This window comes from Agelaius tricolor, unplaced genomic scaffold, assembly GCF_023055355.1.
Source record: "Agelaius tricolor isolate 1412-34295 unplaced genomic scaffold, bAgeTri1.0.p SCAF_35, whole genome shotgun sequence".
NCBI classification, from domain to species: domain Eukaryota; kingdom Metazoa; phylum Chordata; class Aves; order Passeriformes; family Icteridae; genus Agelaius; species Agelaius tricolor.
The window spans coordinates 519,992-545,525 of NW_027269295.1; the positions used below are offsets into that span (position 1 = coordinate 519,992).

General features: G+C 63.0%; 1 protein-coding gene across 1 annotated transcript; it reads left to right on the forward strand.

Moving 5' to 3' along the window:
- The first annotated feature begins 1,348 nt into the window (after positions 1–1,348).
- Positions 1,349–25,296, forward strand: ARHGAP44 (Rho GTPase activating protein 44). Its single transcript, XM_071452532.1, is given in 23 exon segments — positions 1,349–1,695; positions 9,539–9,578; positions 10,066–10,170; positions 10,266–10,342; positions 11,327–11,438; positions 11,785–11,861; positions 12,526–12,643; positions 13,504–13,572; positions 13,647–13,728; positions 14,444–14,571; positions 15,827–15,938; positions 16,381–16,462; positions 16,778–16,858; positions 16,941–17,054; positions 17,340–17,431; positions 17,645–17,825; positions 18,777–18,794; positions 19,062–19,286; positions 22,363–22,430; positions 22,519–22,589; positions 22,591–22,650; positions 22,652–22,811; positions 24,397–25,296. Coding segments are annotated over 23 exon segments (2,490 nt in total). The 5' UTR covers positions 1,349–1,432; the 3' UTR covers positions 24,552–25,296.
- Positions 25,297–25,534: the final 238 nt, after the last annotated feature.

The window sequence follows — 25,534 nt, forward strand, 5'->3', positions numbered from 1 at the left end:
CCCCGGTGCCCGGCAGGGCCCCAGGAGAGGCCGGTGGGCTGGGACAGCTGCTGGTGGCGTGTCCGGGAGCAGGAGGGGCAGCAGGGACGGTGCGGGCAGGGCAGGAGGAGCCTGTGCTGCCCCCGCCGCTGGGGCCAGCGCCGCTCCTGCCGGCGCTGCTCTGTCACACGCTTTGCGCTGAAATTCGCTGCCCTGACGTTAATTGGCTTTGACCCATCTGGGCCGCCGCGATCGCATCTCGGAGGTTCAGCGGCCCCGAGACGCTGGGATGGACGGGAGGGGACAGCCCTGTCACCGTGTGCGGGAGGGAGGGCTGGAGCCAGAGGCGCTCGGACTGACCTTATTGGCAGCTCGGCGCTGCTGAGGGCGGGGAGGATCCGCCCTGACGGGGATTTGGAGCTGCCTCTGGGCCAGGGGCAGCTGGGCAGCGTTACTGCGTCCTACAGGGATTTATTTGCTCGGTGCTGTCCGTGAGCGTCACCCTCCCTGTGCCCGTGGAAGGAACATCTCGGTGGCACCGTGCTGGGAACCGCGGCTCCGAGCCGCGCTGTTCCCCGTCCCTCTTCAAAGCAGCCAGAACTCCCTTCCCACCCCCGGACACCATGAAATATCTGCCTTTTCCATCCCGCAGTCATGGTGCAATTTAGACTGGAAAATCGGGGAGAGGAAGTGATGAACCTGCAGCAGCTGGTGCCAGGGGAGATGCCAGGAGCTGCCTGGCTCTAAACCATCCCCAGATCCTGAGAGAGGCGTGCGGGGCAGCAGCATCCCGGGGAGGGAAGGGCCCACGCTGGGCATCAGCAGAGGCTTTGGGTTCCTGCAGCAGGAGCCCGGGCCCCCCAGCCCCATCGCTCCCTCTGCAGAGGCGTCCCCGGCTGTGACGGGCCCCTGCTCTCCTGCCCGGGGCTCCTGGGCTGCTCTGCCCCGGGCTCCCCAAACCCTCCCCAGCGCCGAGGCTGCGGGGCTGGGACAGCGGGGATGGGGGTGCCGGGTGGGAGCGGGGGCCGCAAGGGCTGCCCGGGGATGTCCGGAGATTCCGGGGGCCGCAAGGGCCGCGGGAGCGGGGCTGGGGCCGCGGGAGCCCGGGGAGCTGCCCGGGAGGTGCCGGGGCATGCGGGGCCGTGCCGAGGGATGCCGGGGCGATGTCGGGCGGATGCCGGGGATGCTGGAGCGGAGCTGGGGCCGGGTCACGGGACCCGAGGGGATGCCAGGTGACGCTGGGCGTGCCAGGGGGATGCCGGGGCCACGCCAGGTGAGGCCGAGGCCATGTCGAGGGAGGCTGAGGGAAGCCGGGGGGATGCGGGGCCACGCCCAGGGATGCCGGGGGGAAGTCGGGGGATGCCGGGGGGGATGCCCGGCTCCAGGCTCGCTCCGAGACCACCCCCCGGCCCGGAGAGCCCGCCGGGGCGGGCGGCCCCGGACTACATTTCCCATGTCCGCCGCGGCCGGGGGCGGTGCGGGGCGGCGCGGGGGGCGCGGAGCGCAGGCGGAGGCGCGGAGAGGCGCAGGGGCGGCGGGGCCCGCTCGGCCCGGCTCGGCTCGGCTCGGCCCGGCCCGGCTCGGCGCCGGGCGGGGATGCGGGAGGGGCGGCCCCCTGCCCCCGGCCCCGCTGCCCGCCCGCAGCGCCCGCACCGCCGCCACCATGAAGAAGCAATTCAACCGCATGCGCCAGCTCGCCAACCAGACCGTGGGCAGGTAGGGACGGGACGGGACGGGACGGGACGGGACGGGATGGATGGGATGGATGGGATGGATGGGATGGAATGGGATGGGGTGGGATGGATGGGATGGGGACGGACCCAGCCCAGCCCTGCCCACAGCCCCATCCCGCGCCCTGCCTGCTCCCGCCCGCCCCGCCGCACCCGCACCTGCCCGTTCCCAGCTCCCTGCCCGCTCCCTGCCGGCCCCACCACCCTGATCCCCTGTGTCCTGCCTGCCCCAGTGCCCTGATTCTGCCCCCTCCCTGCCGGCCCCACTGTTCCTGCTCCCTGCCCGCACTCTGGCAGCCTCACTGTCCTCATCCCGCACTCATCCCGCTCCCTGCCTGCCCCTCCGCCCCTCCTTCCCTCCTGCCCCAGTGCCCTGATGCTGCAGCTGTGCCACTGCCACACTGCCTGCCCCGCTGCTCCGTGCCTGAGCCCTGCTTGCCCCACTGGCCCCAATCCCACTCCCTGCCAGCTCCCTGCCTACCCCACGGCCTTCCTGCCCCCTTTGTGCCCCTTGCCCTGCTCCCTGTCTGGCACCCTCTGTCCTCACTGTGCCCCACTCCCTACCCCTGGCCCTGCTCGCTGTCCCTCTGTCTGTCCCAATCCCGTTCTCTGCCTGCCCCACTGCCCCGTACCCACCCCTTACGTCCTTCTTGCCCATTCCCTGCCTGCCCCCTGCCAGTTAACCCCTGCCTGCCCGCCTACACCTGCCCTACTCCCCTTTACCCACAACTCCCTGCCTGTCCCCCCGTCCTGCCGTCCCCTCTGTCCCAGGGCTGTGGGGACACGGCCCTGATGCTGTGGGGTGCCCCACTGCCCTGCCCCCCCAGCACCCCAGGGCGGCCCTGCTGGCCGTGGGGCTGGGGGCACTGTGGGGCTCTGGAGCCGGAGCCGTGCGGGGGGGAATTCCCCCAGGAATGCCCATGGGAATGACCACGGGAATGCCCCCGGGATGCCCTCGGGAATGCCGTATGTGCCATGCACGGCCGGGCCTGGGTTTGGCGGTGGCTGTTGTGTAATTCCTGGAGATTTTGTACCGGAGGGCGGGGGCGGGAAGAGGATTTATTTATCTCCCTTCCCGTGGCGGCACTGGGGCAGTGGCACAGCTGGAGCGGCGGCTCCGCATCCCCTCGGCATCGCCAGGGCCCCGCCTGGCACCGCCCGTGCCCCCGTGTGCCCCTCGGCATCGCCAGGGCCCCGCCTGGCACCGCCCGTGCCCCCGTGTGCCCCGCGGCACCGGCGGCGCTGCCCAGCGGCCTGGAGCGGGCACGGGCCCGGCTGGCAGCGGCTCCGGCCCGGGGCTGTGGGAGCGCCGGGAGGTGCGAGAATGACGGGAGGTGCGGGAATGTGGGCAGGTGCGGGAGTGAGGGCAGGTACGGGAGTGCCGGGCAGGAAGTGCCGGGCAGGTGCGGGAGTGCCGGGCAGGGAGTGCGGCTCGGGAGCTCCGGGGCTTGGTGCTGGAATCCGGCACGGGAGTGGTGTGGAATGCCGGGCAGGTGCACAGTGTGGGAATGTGGAGCGGGAATGTGCAGTGGGAATGTGGACTGTGAGCATGGAGGGTGTGTGGTGCCAGGTGCTGTAGGAGCGTGGCACTGGGAACGTGGCACAGGAAAGGTGTCACTGGGAATGTGGCACTGGGATCGTGGCACAGGGAAGGTGTCACTGGGAATGTGGTACTGGGATCGTGGCACTGGGAATGTGGCACAGGGATCGTGGCACAGGGGACATGGCACAGGGATCATGGCACTGGGATCATGGCACTGGGATCGTGGCACTGGGATCGTGCACTGGGACCATGGCACTGGGATCGCGGCACTGGGATCGTGGCACTGGGATCGTGGCCGTGGGATCGTGGCACAGGGATCGTGGCACTGGGATCGTGGCACTGGGATCGTGGCACTGGGATCATGGCACAGGGGACATGGCACAGGGATCATGGCACTGGGATCATGGCACTGGGATCGTGGCACTGGGATCGTGCACTGGGACCATGGCACTGGGATCGCGGCACTGGGATCGTGCAGTGGGACCATGGCACAGGGATCATGGCACTGGGATCGTGCACTGGGACCATGGTGCAGGCGCACCGGGAGCCCGGCAGTGCCGCCGGTGGCTGTTCCGTGTCCTGGATCCGCTTGGATGCTGGGAGCCAGCACGGAGCCCGTGCTCCCACTGGGGAGAGCAGCAGCTCCACAGGAGCTGGAGGGGGAGACTGGAACCTCTGCTGGGCCTTGAGCATGGCATTTATTTTATTGTATTTTGGTTTGTTTTGTGTTTATTTATTTTATTTACTTTGGGTTTGGTGTTTCCTTGCCATTTCACTTGATAGAAAGAACTGGGGATGCTCAGCCCAGCCCAGCCCCACACCTGGTGCCCAGCCTTGGGAGGAATTCCTGTGCCAGTCTGTGAGGGGCAGGGATATTTATCTCTGTGAGGTGGAAAAGGGAAGAGAAGCCAGAGAGTGTCTGTCGAGCGTTCTGAGGATGTTTCCTGCAAAGTGCTTTTATCGCTATTTGTGTTTGTCTGTCCCGTCGGGACGGTGGCACCAGGATGTCACCTCAGTCACTCCAACAGCCCTGGGAATTTCCCAGGACGGGCTCCGTGGGGATTTTTTCCCATGGGGATTAAATCAGCAGCTGCACAGTGGCGCGCTGGGCTCCCCAGCGGCACCGAGGGGATGCAGCTCGCCGGGAATGGTGGCGGAAGCTCGGCGGGGTTGGATTTTTCCTCCTCGACCTTTCTGAGCATCCCACGCTGTGTCCCCCATCCCGGGGGCAGTGGTGGCCTTTGGGTCTGGATGTCACCTCGCTGGCTCGCAGGGAGATGCTTCTCCAAGCCCCAGGACGGCCGCGCCTCCAGACAAAGCCTTTAAACACCGCGGGTTTATTCCTGGTGCTGCAGGAACGCCCGGCAAGAAGGAAGGACATTTTCTGCTTGCACGGAATAAGGGCAGAGGGAATAAAAGCAGCGCCTGGGATTTTCCCAGCGGGGTTTGCAGGAGGGAACAGCACCCTGTAAATAGCCGGGCTCCCCATCTGCACCTCGGGGTGCCGGTGACTGCTGCCAGCACAGTCCCCCGGGGTTTCTGCTCCGGAGCCGGCGGATCCCGGCAGCCCCGGGGATATTTTTATCCTCCTCGCAAAGAGACAGCGCTGGCAGCCTGGAATATTCATGGAGCGAGCGGGCTGAGGGTTCTGTCCCTGCTCCAGCTGCCTCGGGGCTCTGCGCCCTGCAGGGGCTTCTCCAGGGCTGCTAAATCGGGATGGAAGCGAGCTGGGGATGCGACCCCGGGGAGGGAAGCGCCGGGAGCAGAGAGCCCCGAGCATTCCGTGCCAAAGCGGTGCCAGCACCGAGCTGGCCGGGCAGGCAGCGGGAGATGAGGACAGGAGTCTGCCTTGCAGAATCTGTCTCCCATTTTGCTTTGCTTGCCTCGCTTTGCCCAGCTGTGGGCAGGATGGAGGGAAGCGGCCGCAGCCCTCACTGCCTGCTGCTCCTGCTGCTGCAGCCTGGCAGAGCCCGGCCCTGGCCCCGAGTGGGCAGCGCTCCCCGGGCTGTGCCCCCGGGCTGTGCCCCCGGGCTGTCCCACCGTGTCCCCCGGCTGTGATCACCAGGCTGTGCCCCCTTGGCTGTGCCCCCGGGCTGTGTCCCCGGGCTGTGCCCCCGGGCTGTCACACCGTGTCCCAGGGCTGTGTCACCCGGCTGTGCCCCCGGGCTGTGCCCCCGGGCTGTCACACCGTGTCCCCCGGCTGTGATCACCAGGCTGTGCCCCCCTGGCTGTGTCCCCGGGCTGTGTCCCCGAGCTGTGCCCCCGGGCTGTGTCCCCTGGCTGTGATCCCCGGGCTGTGCCCCCCAGGCTGTGTCCCCGGGCTGTGCCCCCGGGCTGTCACACCGTGTCCCCGGGCTGTGATCACCAGGCTGTGCCCCCCTGGCTGTGTCCCCGGGCTGTGTCCCCGGGCTGTGATCCCCGGGCTGTGTCCCCAGGCTGTCGCACCGTGTCCCCGGGCTGTGTCCCAGGGCTGTGTCCCAGGGCTGTCGCACCGTGTCCCCGGGCTGTGTCCCCGGGCTGTGCCCCCCAGGCTGTGTCCCCAGGCTGTCGCACCGTGTCACCGCGGCCGGGAGGCGCCGGCGGGGCCGTGTCCCCGCGTCGCGCTGGATGTTGCAGTCGGAGCCGTTTCCCGCGGGAGCTGAGCAGCGATTTGAGGATATCAATATTTGATGTTTTGCTTCTTGCCTGCTGAAAAGGCACCGGGAAAAATCCGTGGCTCCGCTGGGGCTGGGCGGGTGCCGGCTTGAGCCGGGATCGGTGTCCCCAGGAGGCGGTGGCTGCAAGAGCTCAGGTGGCCGCGGAAGGTGGGGGCAGAATCCAGCCGGGATGAGGAGCCTGGCGCTTCCAGGGCTGGGGCTGACACCGAGGGGATCCCTCCTCCCTCTGGCAAACGCAGAGGGTGCCCAGTGCTTTCCCCAGGGGCTGTGGATGAACCTCACTCCCAGACTCCTCTCTGGGCTTTGGCGACTCCAGCGCCTGGAATTTTCTCACAGGCACCGGAGGGAGATGAGGCAGGAGGGGATGGAGCCGGGCCTGTCCCCGTGTCCGGGATGTGGGGCAGGAGGGGATGGAGCCGGGGATGGAGCCGGGGATGGAGCCGGGCGTGTCCCCGTGTCCGGGCGGGATGTGGGGCAGGAGGGGATGGAGCCGGGCCTGTCCCCATGTCCGGGATGTGGGGCAGGAGGGGATGGAGCCGGGGATGGAGCCAGGGATGGAGCAGGGCGTGTCCCCGTGTCCGGGCGGGATGTGGGGCAGGAGGGGATGGAGCTGGACCTGTCCCCATGTCTGGGATGTGGGGCAGGAGGGGATGGAGCCGGGGATGGGGCCGGGGATGGAGCCGGGGATGGAGCCGGGGATGGAGCCAGGGATGGGGCCGGGCCTGTCCCCGTGTCCGGGCGGGATGTGGGACAGACCCAGCCCCGGGAGTCAGCACTGCACGGCCTCGGCTGGGTGTTTGTGCCTCCTCTCCACCGGTGGAGCTATTTTTAGGCTAGAGCAAGGAGAAATCAGGGAATCAGCGTTGGTAATTAAGTAGTGATTAAATATTTCTGGGCAGGCTGCAGCGAGGGGTGGCTGGGGCTGGGGGCAAGGGGTGTTTGTGCAGAGATGGAGCAGGAGGGGCTGTGTGGGGCACCATGGACGTGCTCTGGCAATGGAGATGGTTCATCCCTGCTCCTGCTCAGATTCATCCCTGCTCCTGCTGTCCCCACACTGGTGCGATGCTTTCCCATTCAGGGATTGATTGCCATGAAATCCTCACCGTGCTCAGAGTTTTGCAGCTCAGGGTCACATCCAAGGCTGGCAGCTCCCTGTCGTGGGCGGCTGGGGCACCAGAGGGGACGGTGGCAGGGGACAGGGCTGGGTGCTCCAGCCAGGAGAGGTGGCTGGCACCAGGAGATGCTCCAGGGAAGCACTGGCTCTGCTGCACCTCCCCGGGCCAAGGCTTTGGAAACTCGTGTATTTATTTGGGAATCAACATAATTTGCTTGATTGGTGTTGATTTCTGCTGGCAGCAGTGAACTTGTGCAGCAGCAATGCCCGAGCACGCTGTGGCTGTGTCCCCACCCGCTGGCTTTGGCTCCCCATGGTCACTGTCCCTTTCCCCAGCTGCCTGCAGGGACAGGGCCCGTGTTTGTGCTGGGAAAAATGGCTTGGGTGGAAAGCTGGAGGGAGGAGCAGGATTTTATTTGCCAAAAGGAAAGAGGAAAAGTGTTGGAGCTGGGAATGCTGGCTGTGTCCCCAAGGGGTGCTCCCTCGGGATGCGTGTAACTCACATGCAATGAAGTTTTGGGGAATTAGGGACCAGACAGGGAAACTGGGGGGTCCCTGTCCCCCTCGCTTGGGACCATCACTCGTCCTTAAGTGGGATTGGTTGGAGCCCCTTTGCTATCCCAACCCCTAAAACGCTGCAGCCTGGTTGTTGCCTCTCCTCAAAGCCCAGTTCCTCCCTGGCAGGGAGCGGGGCTGTGCAGGGCTGGCCCAGGGGATGCTCTCCCGTGAAAACACGGGGGTTTCTCACACTCAGGATGTGCTTTGCAACACATCAAGGCCAGGTTTTTGTTATTCTCTTTGAAATGTTGTTTTCTGCTGCCCAAACACGCCTGAGGGCATGGCACGGGTTGGGATGTGGCTGCTGGGAGACAGAGCTGCCCGTGGGACCCGGGCTGTGCAGATCCCACCCACCTCCTGCCTGGGAGAGGAGAAAACACGGGAAAAAATCCCTGCTCGAGTGAGGAAGTGATTCCTGGGGAGTGAGCAGCAGGGATGTGCCAGCGGTGCCTCACTCCCTGCCACCTCCCACTCCTTCAGGAGGCTAAAAATATCCCGAGCTGGGGACGGACCGTGTGGCTGTGCCTGTGGATATCTGCTGCTTTTTTCCCTGTTTGTGCTAATTCTGTGTTACTTCCAATCCTGTCTAAATGAGAGTGAAGGTGATTCCCAGAGGAGGAGAAGCTGCTCAGCTCTTGCTCCCAGGTGGGCAGTGCTCCTTAGAGGGGATCTAATCTGTTCATTTCAATAACTAATTTTTAAAATTAACATAAACAGGATTCAATTTAATTTAATTTATTTTTAAACCACCTTAAATCGGGTGCTGGGACATCTTTCATGCCCAAAGCAGGTTTAATGCAGTTGGTTTGGGCAGACCCTGGCACAGGTGCCCAGAGCAGCTGGGGCTGCCCCTGGATCCCTGGCAGTGCCCAAGGCCAGGCTGGGCACTGGGGCTGGGAGCAGCTGGGACAGTGGGAGGTGTCCCTGGGACAGTGGGAGGTGTCCCTGCCATGGCAGGGGTGGCACTGGAGGGGCTTTGAGGTCCCTTCAACCCAAACCATTCCGTGATTCTGTGATTTGCACTTTCTGCAAGGCTTTGGGTGAGATGGATTTGTGTATGAGCAGCTCCTTGTCTGAGCCTTCTCTGTGTTTGCTCCTTATTTCCACTGCTCCAACACTTCCCCCCCTGTCTCCAAGCTGAGAATCCAGCTCAGAGGGCAGGAGGGGACCAGGCTCAGGAAATTAAGGTGTTGTTTGCAGGATGGCAGCACCGAGCTCTCGCTGTCCCTGAGGAACCTTTGGGGTCCGATTGGCTGAGTGACAGCTCTGCCCCAGCTCAAACTGACCGAGCTCGTTTTTCCAAGTGAAAGGATGCACCGAAGTTGTTAAAAACCCTGGGAAAAAGAACAAATGATCCGGATGTGATGGTTTCAATGAGCAGCTGTGGTGCAGGGCCCGGGCTCTGGTTGCTGCGGGTCCAGGGGCCGGGGACGGCGGGTTTGTGTCTCCTGCATCCCGGCGCTCCTCCCTCGGGAAGGCAGCGGCTGCCGCGGACTCGGGAGCGGTCAGTCCGTCTGCAGTGAGCAGCAAAGGGCTCTGGCGAGGCCCCGGGCAGCAGCTGCCGCCTCCCATCCGGGGCTGGCCCGTGTGAGGCGGCTCAGCCGTGTGCGCTCGGGCTCGGCAGGGAGCGGAGCTGCGGAGCCGCGGCCACGGCGCCTCTCTCGGAGCGCTGCCCGCTTCCTTCCGGGAATCTGGATCCCTGCTTCCCTGGCAATAACGGGAAAACAAGGCAGAGATGGGAGGCAGGCCCTGGACCGGTGTGGTGCCCGGCAGTGACCGTGGAGATGCTCCATCAGTGCCCTCCTTAGGGGATGAGGCACGGCTGGTGGGAGCAGAGAGCCCTAAATGCCCCCTGCATCCAAAGGAAAAGCACATCCCGGGCTCCGTGGTGTGCAGGGGGTGCTGCTGTGTGTCCCACACCCCTCACCAATGGCTCCTCTCCTCTCTTGTCCTGCAGGGCCGAGAAGACCGAGGTGTTGAGCGAGGATCTGCTGCAGGTGAGGCCCCCTCGGAGCCATCCCAGGGTGCCCGTGGGTGCCTGGGCACCTCCTGGGGGGCTGCAAGCCCTCAGCAGCTCCCTGGTGGTGCCACAGCATCCCAGCCACTCCAGGGGTGGGATCCCAGGTGGTGGGATCCCGGGGCTATGGGATCCCCAGTGATGGGTAATGGGATCGCTGGGTATTGGGATGCCCAGTGATGGGTGATGGGATACTCTGGTGATGGGATCCTGGATGATGGAATCCCTGGGGGATGGTGATCCCTGGGTGTTGGGATCCCCAGTGATGGGTGTTGGGATCCCCAGTGATGGGTGTTGGGATCCCTGGGTGTTGGGATGCCCAGTGATGGGTGATGGGATCCTGGGGTTATGGGATCCCCGGTGATGGGTAATGGGATCCCCAGTAGTGGGTGATGGGATCCCTGGGTGTTGGGATCCCCAGTGATGGGTGTTGGGATCCCCAGTGATGGGCTCTGTCACTCCCACAGGTGGAGAAGCGGCTGGAGCTGGTGAAGCAGGTGTCCCACAGCACCCACAAGAAGCTGACAGCCTGTCTGCAGGGCCAGCAGGGGCTGGACGCCGACAAGCGCTCGGTGAGGCTCCGGGATCCAGGGGTCTGGGGGACCCGGGAATCCAGGGGGATGCGGGGATCCGGGGATCTGGAGTGCAGCCCCCTCTCTCTCTGCAGAAGAAGCTGCCGCTGACGACGCTGGCGCAGTGTCTGATGGAGGGATCGGCGGTGCTGGGAGACGACTCCCTGCTGGGGTAAGGGGGCTGGGGCTGCAATGGGTCCTGCACTGCCCTGGGATGTGCAGGGAGTGTGCTGGGAGTGTGCTGGGAATGTGCTGGGAATGTGCTGGGAATGGGGAATGCTGCTGGTCCTTGCCTCTGACGCCAGAGGGGCTGGGGGGATCATGGTAATTAATTCCTCTCCTCCTTGTATGGGCTGGGGTCCTGTGATCATACAATCTAATCTGCATATATAGACATTTATATTTATTTTTATATCAATTTTAATGTATGTTATATATTTATATTTTAGTTACTACTATTTATATACTGATACGTAATTTATCAGTATTCATATATTTATATTTGTACATTTTATATATTTCTGTATTATAATTTATATAGTTGCATACGTTTTATGCATATTCATATATTTATATGTGATATATTATTTATATATTTTAGATTTATATTTATTTATATAGATATTAAAAGTCCATACAATTTCAGACTGGCCTAACAACAATAATAATAATTAATATATAATATATTTTATATTATACAATATATATTGTATATATATTATATGTATAATATTATATATTATATATTGTATATTGTATATTATATTATATATTATATGTTATATATAATATATTATATATCATATATCATATATCATATATCATATATCATATTATATGTAATATGTTATATGTTATATGTTATATGTAATATATGATAATATACAACACAATACTAATATATAGCATAATAACATAGCTAAATATGTCATAATATAATAATAGAACACTTTAATTACTATTATACCATTATAAGTGCAATACTGAAGGAATGAGCTTTCCTGGCACCCGGGATGCCCAGGTTCCCTGGCTGCCCCCCTCTACCCTGTGCCCAGGAGGGGCTGTCCTGTGGCACTCCTGGAGTCCTGGGGGTGGCTGCCCTGTCCCCCCAGTGCAGGGCAGTCCCCGCTGTCCCCAGCTGTGCCTGTCCCTGCAGGAAGATGCTGCGGCTGTGCGGGGAGGCCGAGGACAAGCTGGCACAGGAGCTGATCCACTTCGAGCTGCAGGTGGAGCGGGACGTCATCGAGCCACTCTTTGTGCTGGCTGAGGTGAGCCTGGGGTGCCCTTCGTGCTGGCTGAGGTGAGCCTGGGGTCCCTGGGGTGCCCTTTGTGCTGGCTGAGGTGAGCCTGGGGTCCCCAGGGTGCCCTTCATGCCCAGAGCCCTTCCTGCCCTCCCCATTCCCCAGGAGGTTTGGGTGCCCCAGGGCTGCTCCTCTGGGCCTCTGGAGTGGGGCTGAGAGGGTGGGGACACACAGAGGGATCAGCTGGGCCCTGTCACCCTGGGATCACCCTGGAGCTGCATCCTCGCCCACCCAGCCCAAAGCCCCAGGGTGTGGGTGTCCCTGGACACCTCTCCAGGGCTGTCACCGCCTCCTGTTCCCTGTGCTGCCGCAGGTGGAAATCCCAAATATCCAAAAGCAGAGGAAGCACCTGGCCAAGCTCGTGCTGGACATGGACTCCTCCAGGACGAGGTAGGAAGTGCCTTCGAGGGTTTTATAAGAAACAAACATTGCCAAGGCATGGGGGGCTCCAGGAGAGCAGCTCCTGGGCCCTGGGACCGCAGTTCCCCTGGGACAGGGAGCCCTGGCTGTGCCTCTGGGGGCTTGAGTCCAGCTCTGCAATGAGCCACCATTTCTGCTCCTGTCTGCAGAACCCATGGATTCCTTTTCCTTGTCTGCCCTCTGCAGCAGAAGTGTATTTTTTTCTGGCAGAAAGGGTTATTTTGTGCTTTTTTCCCTGTCTTGGTGAGTTCTGATGCAGAGCTGGGTGCTGCTGTCCCTGCAGTGGCACTGAGGGGAACAGGGGAGACTCAGGATTGTCCCATGGCACTCCCGAGTCATCCAAGCCCCCACTCCAGAGTGTCCTGGGAGGGGTCTGAGAGGTGTCCACAGTCCCCAGCATCATGTCCAGGCTCTCCCATCCCCTTCCCCTCTCTTCCCACCTGGATGTGGCTCCTTATCCCGCTGAACAGAATTCCTTCCCTGCTCCGTGCAGCGCTGTGGGGCTGGGGTTGGGAGTGGGGCTCAGTCCCAGCTGGACTCGATCACCTTCGAGCTGCTCAGCCCTGGGGGCCGCGGTGGCCCTGCAGGGCCCTGGGATGCGGTCAGGTCCCGACTGTCCCCGTCCCTCCCGCAGGTGGCAGCAGTCGGTGAAGTCCTCGGGTCTGGCCAGCAACCTGCAGCCCTCGGGAGCCAAAGCCGACGCTCTCAGGGAGGAGATGGAGGAGGCGGCCAACAGAGTGGAGATCTGCAGGGTAGGGGGCTGCCCCTGGCCGAGGGGTCTGGGGGCTCCCAGACCCTGGGGAAGGCTGCAGCCTCTCCTTTCAGCGCGCTCTGCACCCTCCTTCCCCTGCCTGTGCTGCCCCTCCTCTGGCTGGGCCCCAAACACAGCTCAGGGGCTGGGGGTGATGCTCCCCAGCCAGGCAGGACATCCCCAGCTGCTCCATCCTCATCCTGCACGTCCCCGGAGCTGGAGGGGCTCCCACTCCCTGGGTACCCTCCTGGCAGAGCTCAGCCCTGGGTACATCCAGCCCTGGGTTCATCCAGCCCTGTGTTCATCCACCCTGGCAGAGCTCAGCCCTGGGTACATCCAGCCCTGGGTTCATCCAGCCCTGTGTTCATCCAGCCCTGGGTTCATCCAGCCCTGGCAGAGCTCAGCCCTGGGTACATCCAGCCCTGGCAGAGCTCAGCACTGGGTACATCCAACCCTGGGGCAGAGCTCAGCACTGGGTACACCCACCCTGGGGCAGAGCTCAGCCCTGGGTACATCCACCCTGGCAGAGCTCAGCACTGGGTACATCCAGCCCTGGCACTGGCAGAGACGTTTCTCCACCTTCTCTGTGCTGGGTCATTGATTCCTGCCATTTTCAAGCACTAAGAGGGACTTTCACCCCTTCCCTGGGATAACAGGAGTCCAATCTCCCTTCTTTGTGCACTTTGGGGGGAGCTGGGCCCTGCTCAGGCTGCAGTGAGGGAGGCCCCTGAGCTCCCCTCAACCCTGTGCCACCCTGGCTCCTGCTGGACTGAGCTGCTCCCTGCTGGTGGCTGGGGAAGGGCCGTGCTGGTGGCCCCAGGGCAGCAGGCAGGGACAGTGACATAACCTCTGTCCCCGCAGGACCAGCTCTCGGCTGACATGTACAATTTTGTGGCCAAAGAAGTCGACTATGCAAACTATTTTCAAACTGTGAGTGCCACCCCCCCGGGCTGTCCTTGTCCCCGTCCCAGCAGTGCAGTGACCCCGGTGCTGTGTCCCCGCAGCTGATCGAGGTGCAGGCCGAGTACCACCGCAAGTCCCTGGCGCTCCTGCAGAACTTCCTGCCACAGATCAAAGCCCAGCAAGGTGAGTGCCCGCAGGTCTGTCCCTGCCTGTGGCACCCAGGGGCTGTGACGGGTGCTGTGACCCTGCAGGGACAGCTGAGCACCCTCCCTTTGCTTGTGCTGCCTGCATCCTGCCTGTCCCAGAGCTGGCAGGGGATCCCATCCCATCCCATCCCATCCCATCCCCATCCCTTCCCATCCCATCCCATCCTATCCCCATCCCATCCCCATCCCATCCCATCCCATCCCATCCCCATCCCATCCCATCCCATCCCATCCCATCCCATCCCATCCCATCCCCATCCCTTCCCATCCCATCCCATCCTATCCCCATCCCATCCCATCCCATCCCATCCCATCTCATCCCATCCCCATCCCATCCCATCCCATCCCATCCCAATCCCATCCCATCCCCATCCCATCCCATCCCCATCCCATCCCATCCCATCCCATCCCATCCCCATCCCATCCCATCCCATTCCATCCCATCCCATCCCATGATGGAAGGAGGGCAGAATATTGCAAATGTTTGCCTGTTGTTACCCCTGTGGAAAATGTTATCCAACTCCTTTGAAATCCTGTGATGGCTGGAAAAGGCCAGAGCTGCAGGGTCCTGTTCTCCTAACAACACCCATGCAGAGTATTTGCTGCCAAAATGTCACCCAAGGGCCTTCTGGGGAGGGGCTGCTGGATCTGGCACCACCCTCCTTCTCCTCTGCCCCCTCTGCCCATCACAGAGGCCTGGATGGAGAAACCCTCCTTTGGGAAGCCCCTGGAGGAGCACCTGGCAGTCAGCGGGAGGGAGATCGCCTTTCCCGTGGAGGCCTGTGTCACCATGCTGCTGGAATGTGGCATGCAGGAGGAGGTGGGTCCTGCTGGATTTGGGGATACAGGAGGAGGTGGGTCCCTGCTGGATTTGGGGATACAGGAGGAGGTGGGTCCTGCTGGATTTGGGGATACAGGAGGAGGTGGGTCCTGCTGGGATGGGGGATGCAGGAGGAGGTGGGTCCTGCTGGGATGGGGGATGCAGGAGGAGGTGGGTCCTGCTGGATTTGGGGATGCAGGAGGAGGTGGGTCCTGCTGGAATGTGGCATGCAGGAGGAGGTGGGTCCTGCTGGATTTGGGGATGCAGGAGGAGGTGGGTCCTGCTGGGATGGGGGATGCAGGAGGAGGTGGGTCCTGCTGGGATGGGGGATGCAGGAGGAGGTGGGTCCTGCTGGGATGGGGGATGCAGGAGGAGGTGGGTCCTGCTGGGATGGGGATGCAGGAGGAGGTGGGTCCTGCTGGGATGGGGATGCAGGAGGAGGTGGGTCCTGCTGGGATGGGGATGCAGGAGGAGGTGGGTCCTGCTGGATTTGGGGATGCAGGAGGAGGTGGGTCCCTGCTGGGATGGGGGATGCAGGAGGAGGTGGGTCCCTGCTGGATTTGGGGATGCAGGAGGAGGTGGGTCCCTGCTGGATTTGGGGATGCAGGAGGAGGTGGGTCCCTGCTGGATTTGGGGATGCAGGAGGAGGTGGGTCCTGCTGGGATGGGGATGCAGGAGGAGGTGGGTCCTGCTGGGATGGGGGATGCAGGAGGAGGTGGGTCCTGCTGGGATGGGGATGCAGGAGGAGGTGGGTCCTGCTGGGATGGGGGATGCAGGAGGAGGTGTGTCCCTGCTGGATTTGGGAATGCAGGATGAGGTGTATCCCTGCTGGATTGAGGGATGCAGGAGGAGGTGGGTCCTGCTGGATTTGGGGATGCAGGAGGAGGTGGGTCCTGCTGGATTTGGGGATGCAGGAGGAGGTGGGTCCTGCTGGATTTGGGGATGCAGGAGGAGGTGGGTCCTGCTGGATTTGGGGATGCAGGAGGAGGTGGGTCCTGCTGGGATGGGGGATGCAGGAGGAGGTGGGTCCTGCTGGGATGGGGATGCAGGAGGAGGTGGGTCCTGCTGGATTTGGGGATGCAGGAGGAGGTGGCTCCTGCTGGATTTGGGCATACAGGAGGAATTGGTCCCATGTCCAACCCTTGCTGGGCACGATGGAAGGGGTCACAGGTGTCCCCAGGACCAGGGTGAGGACCTGGGGGGCTCCAGGGATGTGCCCAGCCCCAAGCCCTGTCCAACACCGTCCTCTGCCCAGGGTCTCTTCCGAGTGGCTCCCTCGGCCTCCAAGCTGAAGAAGCTCAAGGCTGCCCTGGACTGCTGCGTGGTGGACGTGCAGGAGTACTCAGCTGACCCCCATGCCATCGCAGGTGGGGCTCCTCGGGGCGGGGCGGCCCCTCCAGGCGCCCCCAAGGGCACCCAGAGGGGAATCAGTGGCACCGAGTCCAGCTGGAGACCAGGAGCCAGCGGTGCAGTCCGGGGGTTGATGCTGGGTCTGATTTTGTTCAATTGATTTTGTCATTAATTAATGGCCTGGCTAATGGGGCAGGGTGTCCCCTCAGTGGGGACAGTGGGACAGTGGCTGCCCCAGAGAGGCGCTGCCATGCAGAGGGAAGGTGCTGGAGGGGCTGCGGGGTGGCAAGGGTGGGAGCTGGGTTGGGGGTGCCCCAGGCTGCTCCAGGTCGGGTGCTTAGGGTGTGGCTGGGGGAAGGCTGGGGGATGTGGGTCCAGGTGCCCAGGAGCAGAACAGCTCGGTGCCCACCAGCCAGTGCCACCTGCAGTGCCAATGCCCGTGTCCCCTGTGTGCCACAGGAGCCCTCAAGTCCTACCTGCGGGAGCTGCCCGAGCCCCTGATGACCTTTGAGCTGTACGAGGAGTGGATCCAGGCCTCCAAGTGAGTCTGGGACGTCCCCCCATTCCTCCATGGCACGGGTGGGGACAGCCTGGGTTCCCAGGGATGCTTTGGGCTTTTTCTGGCATGGTTCACAGCATTTGGGATCTTTCCTCTGGGCTCTGAGAGCCATGGAGTGGTGAAAGGAAATCCAAAGGGTTTCCTTCTCCTCTGGACAGGTTTTGGGACTTAATTTACTTCCATAATGTTGGTGGCAGCCTGGGGGTGTCACAGGGTCCCCAGGGGTGGGGCTGGCAGGGTCCTCAGCCCCAGGGCAGGGTGGGGATGGGGGTTAACACCTTCTCCCCTCCCCTGCAGCATCCCAGATCAGGAGAAACGGCTGCAGGCTCTCTGGAACGCCTGCGAGAAGCTGCCCAAAGCCAACTACAACAACATCAGGTGAGCCTGGGCCAGCAGGACACGGGCATGGGACACAGAGGGTGTGGCCCATGCCCTGACCCCTTTGGGATCTACTGTCCAGGTACGTGATTAAATTCCTGGCCAAGCTGACCGAGTACCAGGATATCAACAAAATGACCCCAAGCAACGTGGCCATCGTGCTGGGACCCAACCTGCTGTGGCCACAGGCCGAGGGGTGAGTGCTGGGTGGGGGCTGAGGGGCAGATCCTGCTGGGAACAATGCTGGGAATCCTGCTGGGAACCCTGCTGGGAATCCTGCTGGGAACACTGCTGGGAACACTGCTGGGAACAGTGCTGGGAATCCTGATGGGAATCCTGATGGAATCCCACTGGGAACACTGCTGGGAATCCTGCTGGGAACCCTGCTGGGAACCCTGCTGGAATCCCACTGGGAACCCTGCTGGGACCCTGCTGGGCCCCTGCTGTCCTGGGGGGTTGCTGAGCTGCCGCCCCCCTGCAGGAACATGACGGAGATGATGACGACACTGTCGCTGCAGATCGTGGGCATCATTGAGCCGCTCATCCAGCACGCAGACTGGTTCTTCCCCGGAGGTAGGGCGTGCCTGGGGACAGCTGGCCTTGTGGCACCTCCTGGGGAGGGTCTCAGAGCTCCCGGGTTTGGTTTCGCCAGCCGCCTCTGCTGCTGCAGCTCAGGGAGGGCTCTGGCCAGGCTCAGCACGGCACTGAGCCCATCCCTGCAGCGCCAACGCCCCCAGTCCCTCTCCTCCCTGAGCGCACCCCTCCCACCACCCTCTGTGCCCCCAGAGATCGAGTTCAACGTGACGGGCAACTACGGCAGCCCCCTGCACGTGAACCACAACGCCAACTACAGCTCCATGCCCTCGCCCGACATGGAGCACGGCGAGCGCCGGCAGCACGAGCAGGCGCGGCGCCCGCTCAGCGTGGCCACCGACAACATGATGCTGGAGTTCTGCAAGAAGGACGGGTAGGACAGACAGCAGGACACTGGGGGTGGGCAGGACAGACAGCATGATGCTGGAGTGCTGCAAGAAGGATGGGTAGGGACAGACAGCAGGACACTGGGGTTCTGCAAGAAGGATGGGTAGGGACAGACAGCAGGACACTGAGGGTGGGCAGGACAGACAGCAGGATGCTGGAGTTCTGCAAGAAGGATGGGTAGGACAGACAGAATGGCACTGGGGTTCTGCAAGAAGGACGGGTAGGACAGACAGCAGGATGTAGGGGCTGTGCAAGGATGGGTAGGACAGACAGCAGGATGCTGGAGTTCTATTAGAAGGACAGACAGCAGGACACTGGGGTTCTGCAAGAAGGACGGGTAGGGACACTGGGGACAGGAGGAGGTGGCTCTGACACCGTCCCAGGGGCAGCAGGAGAGGATGCTCGGTGTCACCTCGGGGTGGGTGGCACTGAGCTGGTGGAGGTTGGGTGGTCCCAGAGTGGAAGGACCCCCTGATTTCCATGCCAGACTCTTGGGGGGCTCTGGTGAGCCCAGGGCTCCGTGCCTGCCCTACTGCAGGTCGAGTGGGGTGGCCCATGGGTGACACTGTGGCTGTGCCATGCCAGAGATGGGTGTCCTGGTGTCCTCAAGGTCTGCAGCATTTGCTCCAGGGGAAAGCTGCCCATTCCCAGCCTGTGCATGTCCCCTCTCCATCACACCTCACAGGGACCTCAAACAGTCGAGTGGGCTCCAGAAAACGCCCCAGGACTCTGCCCAACCCAAAATGCCCCCATTTCCAGAGGAAATCCCAAGCTGTCCCACCACTGGCGCACCCTGGTCCCTGCTCAGCCCCCCTTCCCCCTCTCTCAAAGCCCCTCAGCCTCACAGCTCCTTTGCCCAGCAGTGACCTCTGTCCCTGTGCACTGTGCAGTTCTAGGGCATTTTCACATTAATAATTGTTTGTTTCTGCCCATGCAGCCTTAGGAAAATCCAAAGGTACCGTATCCTCTGCAGGCTGCTGGGAGGGTGCTGGCAGGGTGCTGGGAGGGTGCTGGTGCCTGGTGCTTCTCAAGGAAGGCAGAGGTGGCCAGGGGGTGACACAAACCCATCCCACGCTGCCCCCTCTGCCCTACTGCCCTGTAGTTTCATTCCCAGCAGTTTCCCGGTGGAAGAGGCGTGTCAGGGACGCTGAAGGAGTGGCGGGGGTGTGCTGGCGGTGCCCTCCTGCCGGGCAGGTGCTGACCCCCGTCTCTGTGTCCCCAGCATGGGCGTCAGGGTGATGGACACCTCGTGGGTGGCTCGCCGAGGCACCTCCTCCGCGGGGCGCAAGGCGAGCTCGGCGCCCCCGGCCGCGCAGCCCCCGGCGCCGCCCGCCGAGCTGCCCCCCACGCCCCACTCGCCCATTCCCGAGCAGCCCCCGGAGATCTCAGCAACGCCCTCCCCGCCTCCCACCAGCTTCGGCTTCCCCCCGGCAGCCGAGCGGACGAGGTAAGGACACCTAAGGACAGTGGCACCTGCTCCTGTCCCCGAGCCGGGCATTGTCCCTGCGAGAGAGGCCAGCAGGAAACAACCCCAGCAGGAAACAACCTCAGCAGGAGAGGATGCTCAGCATGTCCGGGAGAGGATCAGAGTCCCGGGACAGGACAGGACAGGACAGGACAGGATGCTCAGCATCCCAGAGAGGAGCAGGGTCAGCATCCCCGGGAGGGGAGCAGAATCCTGGGGACAGCAGGGGAGGATGCTCAGCATCCCTGCAGCCACCAGCACATCCCCATCCTGACATTCCCGTGAGAACCACGCTGCCTTCAGGGGTTTTCCTGAGGGCCCCTTGCCCGGGTGTCACTGGGCTCTAGTGGAATTCGGGCTGGAGGTGCTTCAGGAAGGTGCAGAGAAAGCCCTCGGGGAGCCCAGCGCCCTCGTCTGCCCAGGAGCTGAGCCCGAGTTTAATCTGCACAGCCCATATGGGAGAAAGCGCCTAAATCGCCCTTTTTTGCCCCAAAAGTGAAGCCGAGCCGGGCCGGGGTGCTCACACCTCACATGCCGTGGGACGAGCGGGGGGGATCGGCACCACGAGGGCTCCCGCGCCGCTCCCCCGCGCCCGCCAAGGCTTCTGCTCTTTGATGGATTTCCCCTCGCCTTGGTGTCGCTTCTGCCGCTTTTTATGGCGCTCCTGTACCTTTGCAGCAGGGCTGGCCCTGCAGCCGCCTGGCGCAGCGGCGGCCCCGGGGACCCCGGCTCGGGGACCCCCCGAGCCCCCGGGAGCGCTGCCCGCCCTGGGCGCCCCCACGCCCGCCCCGCTCTGCTCCCTGCGCTGTGCGCCGCTGTCCCCGTGTCACTGTGCCCCCTGTCCCCGTGTCACTGTGCGCCCCTGGCCCCGTGTCACTGTCGCCCCTGCCCCCGTGTCACTGTCGCCCCTGCCCCCGTGTCACTGTGCCCCCCTGTCCCCGTGTCACTGTGCCCCCCTGGCCCCGTGTCACTGTGCGCCCCTGGCCCTGTGTCATTGTGCCCCCCTGTCCCCGTGTCACTGTCCCCCCCTGTCCCCGTGTCACTGTGCGCCCCTGTCCCCGTGTCACTGTGCCCCCTGTCCCCGTGTCACTGTGCGCCCCTGGCCCCGTGTCACTGTGCCCCGCTGGCCCCGTGTCACTGTGCCCGCTGGCCCCGTGTCACTGTGCGCCCCTGTCCCCGTGTCACTGTGCCCCCTGTCCCCGTGTCACTGTGCGCCCCTGTCCCCGTGTCACTGTGCCCCCTGTCCCCGTGTCACTGTCCCCCCCTGTCCCCGTGTCACTGTGCGCCCCTGTCCCCGTGTCACTGTGCGCCCCTGTCCCCGTGTCACTGTGCCCCCCTGGCCCCGTGTCACTGTGCGCCCCTGTCCCCGTGTCACTGTGCCCCCTGTCCCCGTGTCACTGTGCCCCCTGTCCCCGTGTCACTGTGCCCCGCTGTCCCCGTGTCACTGTCCCCGCCTGTCCCCGTGTAACTGTGCGCCCCTGGCCCCGTGTCACTGTGCCCCCCTGTCCCCGTGTCACTGTTCCCCCCCTGTCCCCGTGTCACTGTGCGCCCCTGTCCCCGTGTCACTGTGCGCCCCTGTCCCCGTGTCACTGTGTGCCCCTGTCCCCGTGTCACTGTGCCCCCTGGCCCCTGTCACTGTGCCCCCTGGCCCCGTGTCACTGTCCCCCGCTGTCCCCGTGTCACTGTCCCCCCCTGGCCCCGTGTCACTGTGCGCCCTGTCCCCGTGTCACTGTGCCCCCTGTCCCCGTGTCACTGTGCGCCCCTGTCCCCGTGTCACTGTGTGCCCCTGTCCCCGTGTCACTGTGCCCCCTGGCCCCTGTCACTGTGCCCCCTGGCCCCTGTCACTGTCCCCCCCTGTCCCCGTGTCAGTGTCCCCTGCTGGCCCCGTGTCACTGTGCCCCCCTGGCCCTGTCCCCGCTGTCCCCGTGTCACTGTGCCCCCCTGGCCCTGTCCCCGCTGTCCCCGTGTCACTGTCCCCCCTGGCCCTGTCCCCGCTGTCCCCGCGGCTCTGCCTCCCCCCCGCGCCCGCCCCCGCCGCCGGCCCCGGCCCCCCGAGGTATCCGTGGGGCCCTGGGGGGGCTGGGGGTGTCAGCGCCGCCCGGGGGGACCCTGGGCCCGGGGAGGGGAGCACAAGCCCGGGGGGCGGGCGGGGGACAGCGGGTGTGGAGCGCTGGGTGCGGGAAGGAGCTCACGGCTCTCCCTCTTCTTCTTCTTCTTCTTCTTGTTCTTCCACTGTCTATTTTCAATTTTCTTTTTTATTCATATGGCTCATCTTTTACGTTCTCCTTTTATTTGATTTTTGGCTTTATTTTTGTTTTATTTTTTTAATAATATTTTTCATGATTTTTGAGTTTTCTTTACTTTGTTAATTTTTCCACTTAACTTTATCATTTAATTATCTTGCAATTTTTGGTTTTAATTTTATTTCCAATTCTTTGAATGCTTAATCTTTGTTTTCCATTACTTTAATTCTACTTTTCAATTATTTTTATTCTATTTAATTTTTAATTTTACTTTTTATTCTTTGCCTTTATATGCTTGAAACCTTTCCTTTCCTTTCCTTTCCTTTCCTTTCCTTTCCTTTCCTTTCCTTTCCTTTCCTTTCCTTTCCTTTCCTTTCCTTTCCTTTCCTTTCCTTTCCTTTCCTTTCCTTTCCTTTCCTTTCCTTTCCTTTCCTTTCCTTTCCTTTCCTTTCCTTTCCTTTCCTTTCCTTTCCTTTCCTTTCCTTCCCTTCCCTTCCCTTCCCTTCCCTTCCCTTCCCTTCCCTTCCCCTCCCCTTCCCCTTCCCCTTCCCCTTCCCCTTCCCCTTCCCCTTCCCCTTCCCCTTCCCCTTTCCCTTTCTCCTTTTTTTTGGGTTTTTTTTTCCCTTCTTCCTTTTTCTCCCATTTCTTTTTCCCCTTTTCTTTCCCTTTTCCTCTTTCCATTTCCCCATTTTGCGAGTTTTTTTCTATATTTTTTCTGTATTTTTTCCCTCCATCTCTCTCGTGGCTGTTCTTTCCCTTTCCCCGTTCTCTCTGTCTCTCGGCCGTGCCCGTTCCGTGCCCCGTGCCCGCCCCAGCACTTTCAGGCCCCCGGAGCTGTCCCCGGGGCCGCCCCCCGAGCAGAGCCCGCACTCGCTGCGCAAAGGTAGGAGCGGGCTGGGGGTTCCGGGGGCCGCGGGGCGCCCGCGGTGGCGCGGCCCTGACGCGGCCCTGTCGCTGTCTCTGTCCCGCAGGGGGGCCCAAGAAGCTGGCGCCCATCCCGTCCCCGGCCAGCCTGTCCCCGACGCCCCCCAGCACCCCGTCCCCCGTACGGCCCCCCCGGAGCCGCCCCGGCCGCGGGGCCGCCCCCGCTGCTGCCGTCCCCCCGCCGCCGCCGCCGCCCCCCGCGCCCGGGCCGCCCCCAAAGCGCGGCCGCGCCCCGCGCTGCCCCCCCCGCCGCAGCCGCCCCCGGCCGCCCCCGCGCCCCCCCAGCCCCCGGAGCCGCCCCGCTCGGACACCGCGGGGCCCGGGGACGGCGCCGGCACAGGTAACCCTGGGGGGGGCTCCCGGGGGGGTGGCAGAGACCCCCGGCACGGGGACAATGGCCCTGAGGAGGCAGCAGTGCGCCCTGGAAGGTGGGGATGTCCCCAGGAGGGTGGCACCCTCCCCGCAGAGGCGGAACTGTCCCTGCAAAGGCAGAACTGAGCTCGGGAAGGTGGCGGTGTTCCCCGGGAAGGTGACAATGTCCCTGGAAAGGCAGAACCGTCCCCAGGATGTTGGTGATGTCCCCGGGAAGGTGACAATGTCCCTGGAAAGGTAGAACCGTCCCCAGGACGCTGGTGATGTCCCCGGGAAGGTGACAATGTCCCTGGAAAGGCAGAACCGTCCCCAGGACGGTGGTGATGAGCCCAGGGAGGCGCCAAGGCATGGGGAAGCTGGCTGTGTCCCATGGCAGGTGGCAATGTCACCAGGACTGTGGCATCCCCGGGAGCTGCGCTGCTGTCCCTACTGCTCTGCCCGCCCTGGCCCTGGGCTCTGGTGGTGCCGTGTCCCCCCGGGGTCCCCGCGCTGCTGCCAGGGGTTGCTTGGCAAGTGCAGGTGGCATTGGGGACCACGGAGGACACAGAGGCTGGGGGAGTGTCCCAGTGTCCCTCCCGTGGGGTCTGGCAGGACTCAGGGCTCTGTCCCTGCCTGTGAGGGGTGGGACAGCCCGAGTGGCAGTGAGGGGCGGTCACAGTGTCCCCAGGGGCTGCCACCTGCCTTTGGGTGGCACTGGCATCAGTGTGGCTCTGCCAACGCATTGCTGTGGGCCTGGCATGGATGCAGCCCTGACATCACACCTGGCATCACCTCTGGCTCGAGTGCATCTCCCCTGTGCCACTGCGGGACAAGATCCCTGAGCCACATCCTGAGCAACATCCCTGAGAAACATCCCTGAGAAATGTCCCTGAGAAATGTCCCTGGGCAATGTACCTGAGAAACATCCCTGAGAAATGTCCCCTGGGCAATGTCCCTGAGAAATATCCCTGGGCAATGTCCCTGGGTAACGTCCCTCAGCTGGGCAGGAGGGGCAGAGATGCTTCTTCTGTATGAGGGGCTTGCTCTGCTCTCAGCAAGGGACACGGTGACACTGCCTGCCTGTGGCTGTGGTCACCCTGCCCACTTCACACGTGCAGCCTCACCCTGAGGGTCCCCTGGGAGAGGGGACAGCGGTGTCACCTGCCCTCGGTGGGACGGGGCTTCGTGGGACACGGGCAGTGTGTGGGGACAGCGGTGTCACCTGTGCTCGGTGGGACACGGGCAGTGTGTGGGGACAGCGGTGTCACCTGTGCTCGGTGAGACACGGGCAGTGTGTGGGGACAGCGGTGTCACCTGTGCTCGGTGGGACACGGGCAGTGTGTGGGGACAGCTGGTGTCACCTGTGCTCGGTGGGACACGGGCAGTGTGTGGGGACAGCTGGTGTCACCTGTGCTCGGTGGGACACGGGCAGTGTGTGGGGACAGCTGGTGTCACCGCCCTGGCTCGGGTGGGGTCCACAGAGCAGGGGGCGGTGGTGCCACCCCTGCTGGCGGCGGTGACACGGTGGGTGTCCCCAGCCCGGTGGGTGTCCCCATCTCTGTGCCCTCCCGCAGGTCTGCTCCGTTTTGAGGTCCCCTCCCTCCACGTGTCCCCGGATGCCGCCCTGTGCCGGGACCTGCCCGAGGCAGCTCAGAGACTCTCGGGGCCGAGCGTGACCCCGCGGCAGGAGGAGGAGGAGGAGGAGGAATCAGAGAGCACAGCCCTATGACAGTGTCCCTGTCCCCAAGCTCATCCGTGGGGCCAGCCCCGGCCACCGGCACCCAGGGCCACGGCGCCACTTTCGGGTGGCAAAGCGCCCGCTTTGGGGGCGGCCGCCGTTCTTTAGTTCATTTTTGTTCGCCTTATCCAGACTTTGCCTTGGAAGCGGGTGCCTGCCCCCCCGCCCCGCAGCACCCGCGACCCCGGGGCGGTGCCACCACGTCCCCGTGCCCCGAGGCGGGTGCCACTGGGTGCTGGCCAGGTGACAAGGAGCTCGCCGGCGCTTTGCAGTGGCATTTCCTTTCTTCGGCTTCTTCCCCCTCCGCTTGTTTGGGAGCAGGATGGGACCTGACCAGCAATAACCTGGGGACGCAGGATGTGCCCCCCCGGCTCTTGGGGTGCTGGCGGGGGGGGCGCACGTCCCTCGGCACCCACTGTCCCCGGGGGTTGGTGGCTTTGGTCGTGCATGCACAGACAAATTAACCTTTATCCTTTCCAGAGAGAGAAGAGCTGTATATATATATCGGCAGAGATATATATATATTCTATATTTGTATAGAGAGAGAGAAACTATAGAGAGATTTGTTTTATGTGGAGCCATTCCCGCCCGGCCGGGGCCAGAGGGAGGATGGAAATGGCAGCGCTTCGCCCCCGCCCCGCTCGCGCCGTGCCCCCGCCCCAGGTGGGCACCGGGGGGCACCAGCACCCCAAAGCAATCAATAAATCCAATAAATCCGTGTGCCACTCGCTGAGAACTGCCCAGCAGCGCTGGCCTTTCCTTCCTGCCCCCGCCTTGGGGGGAGGATTGGGAGGTGGAGAGCGTTTGGGCGGTAAAATGGTGGTTTGGCGTTTTACAGGGAACATTATGGCTCTGGTGCCATGGGATGGGCAGGGGCACCTCCCCCAGAAACAGCCACCCCACACGGCCGGGCCCAGCCAGGACTGACCCCTGATCCCGGGCTGATCCCCACTGCAGGACCAGGACCAGCCCCA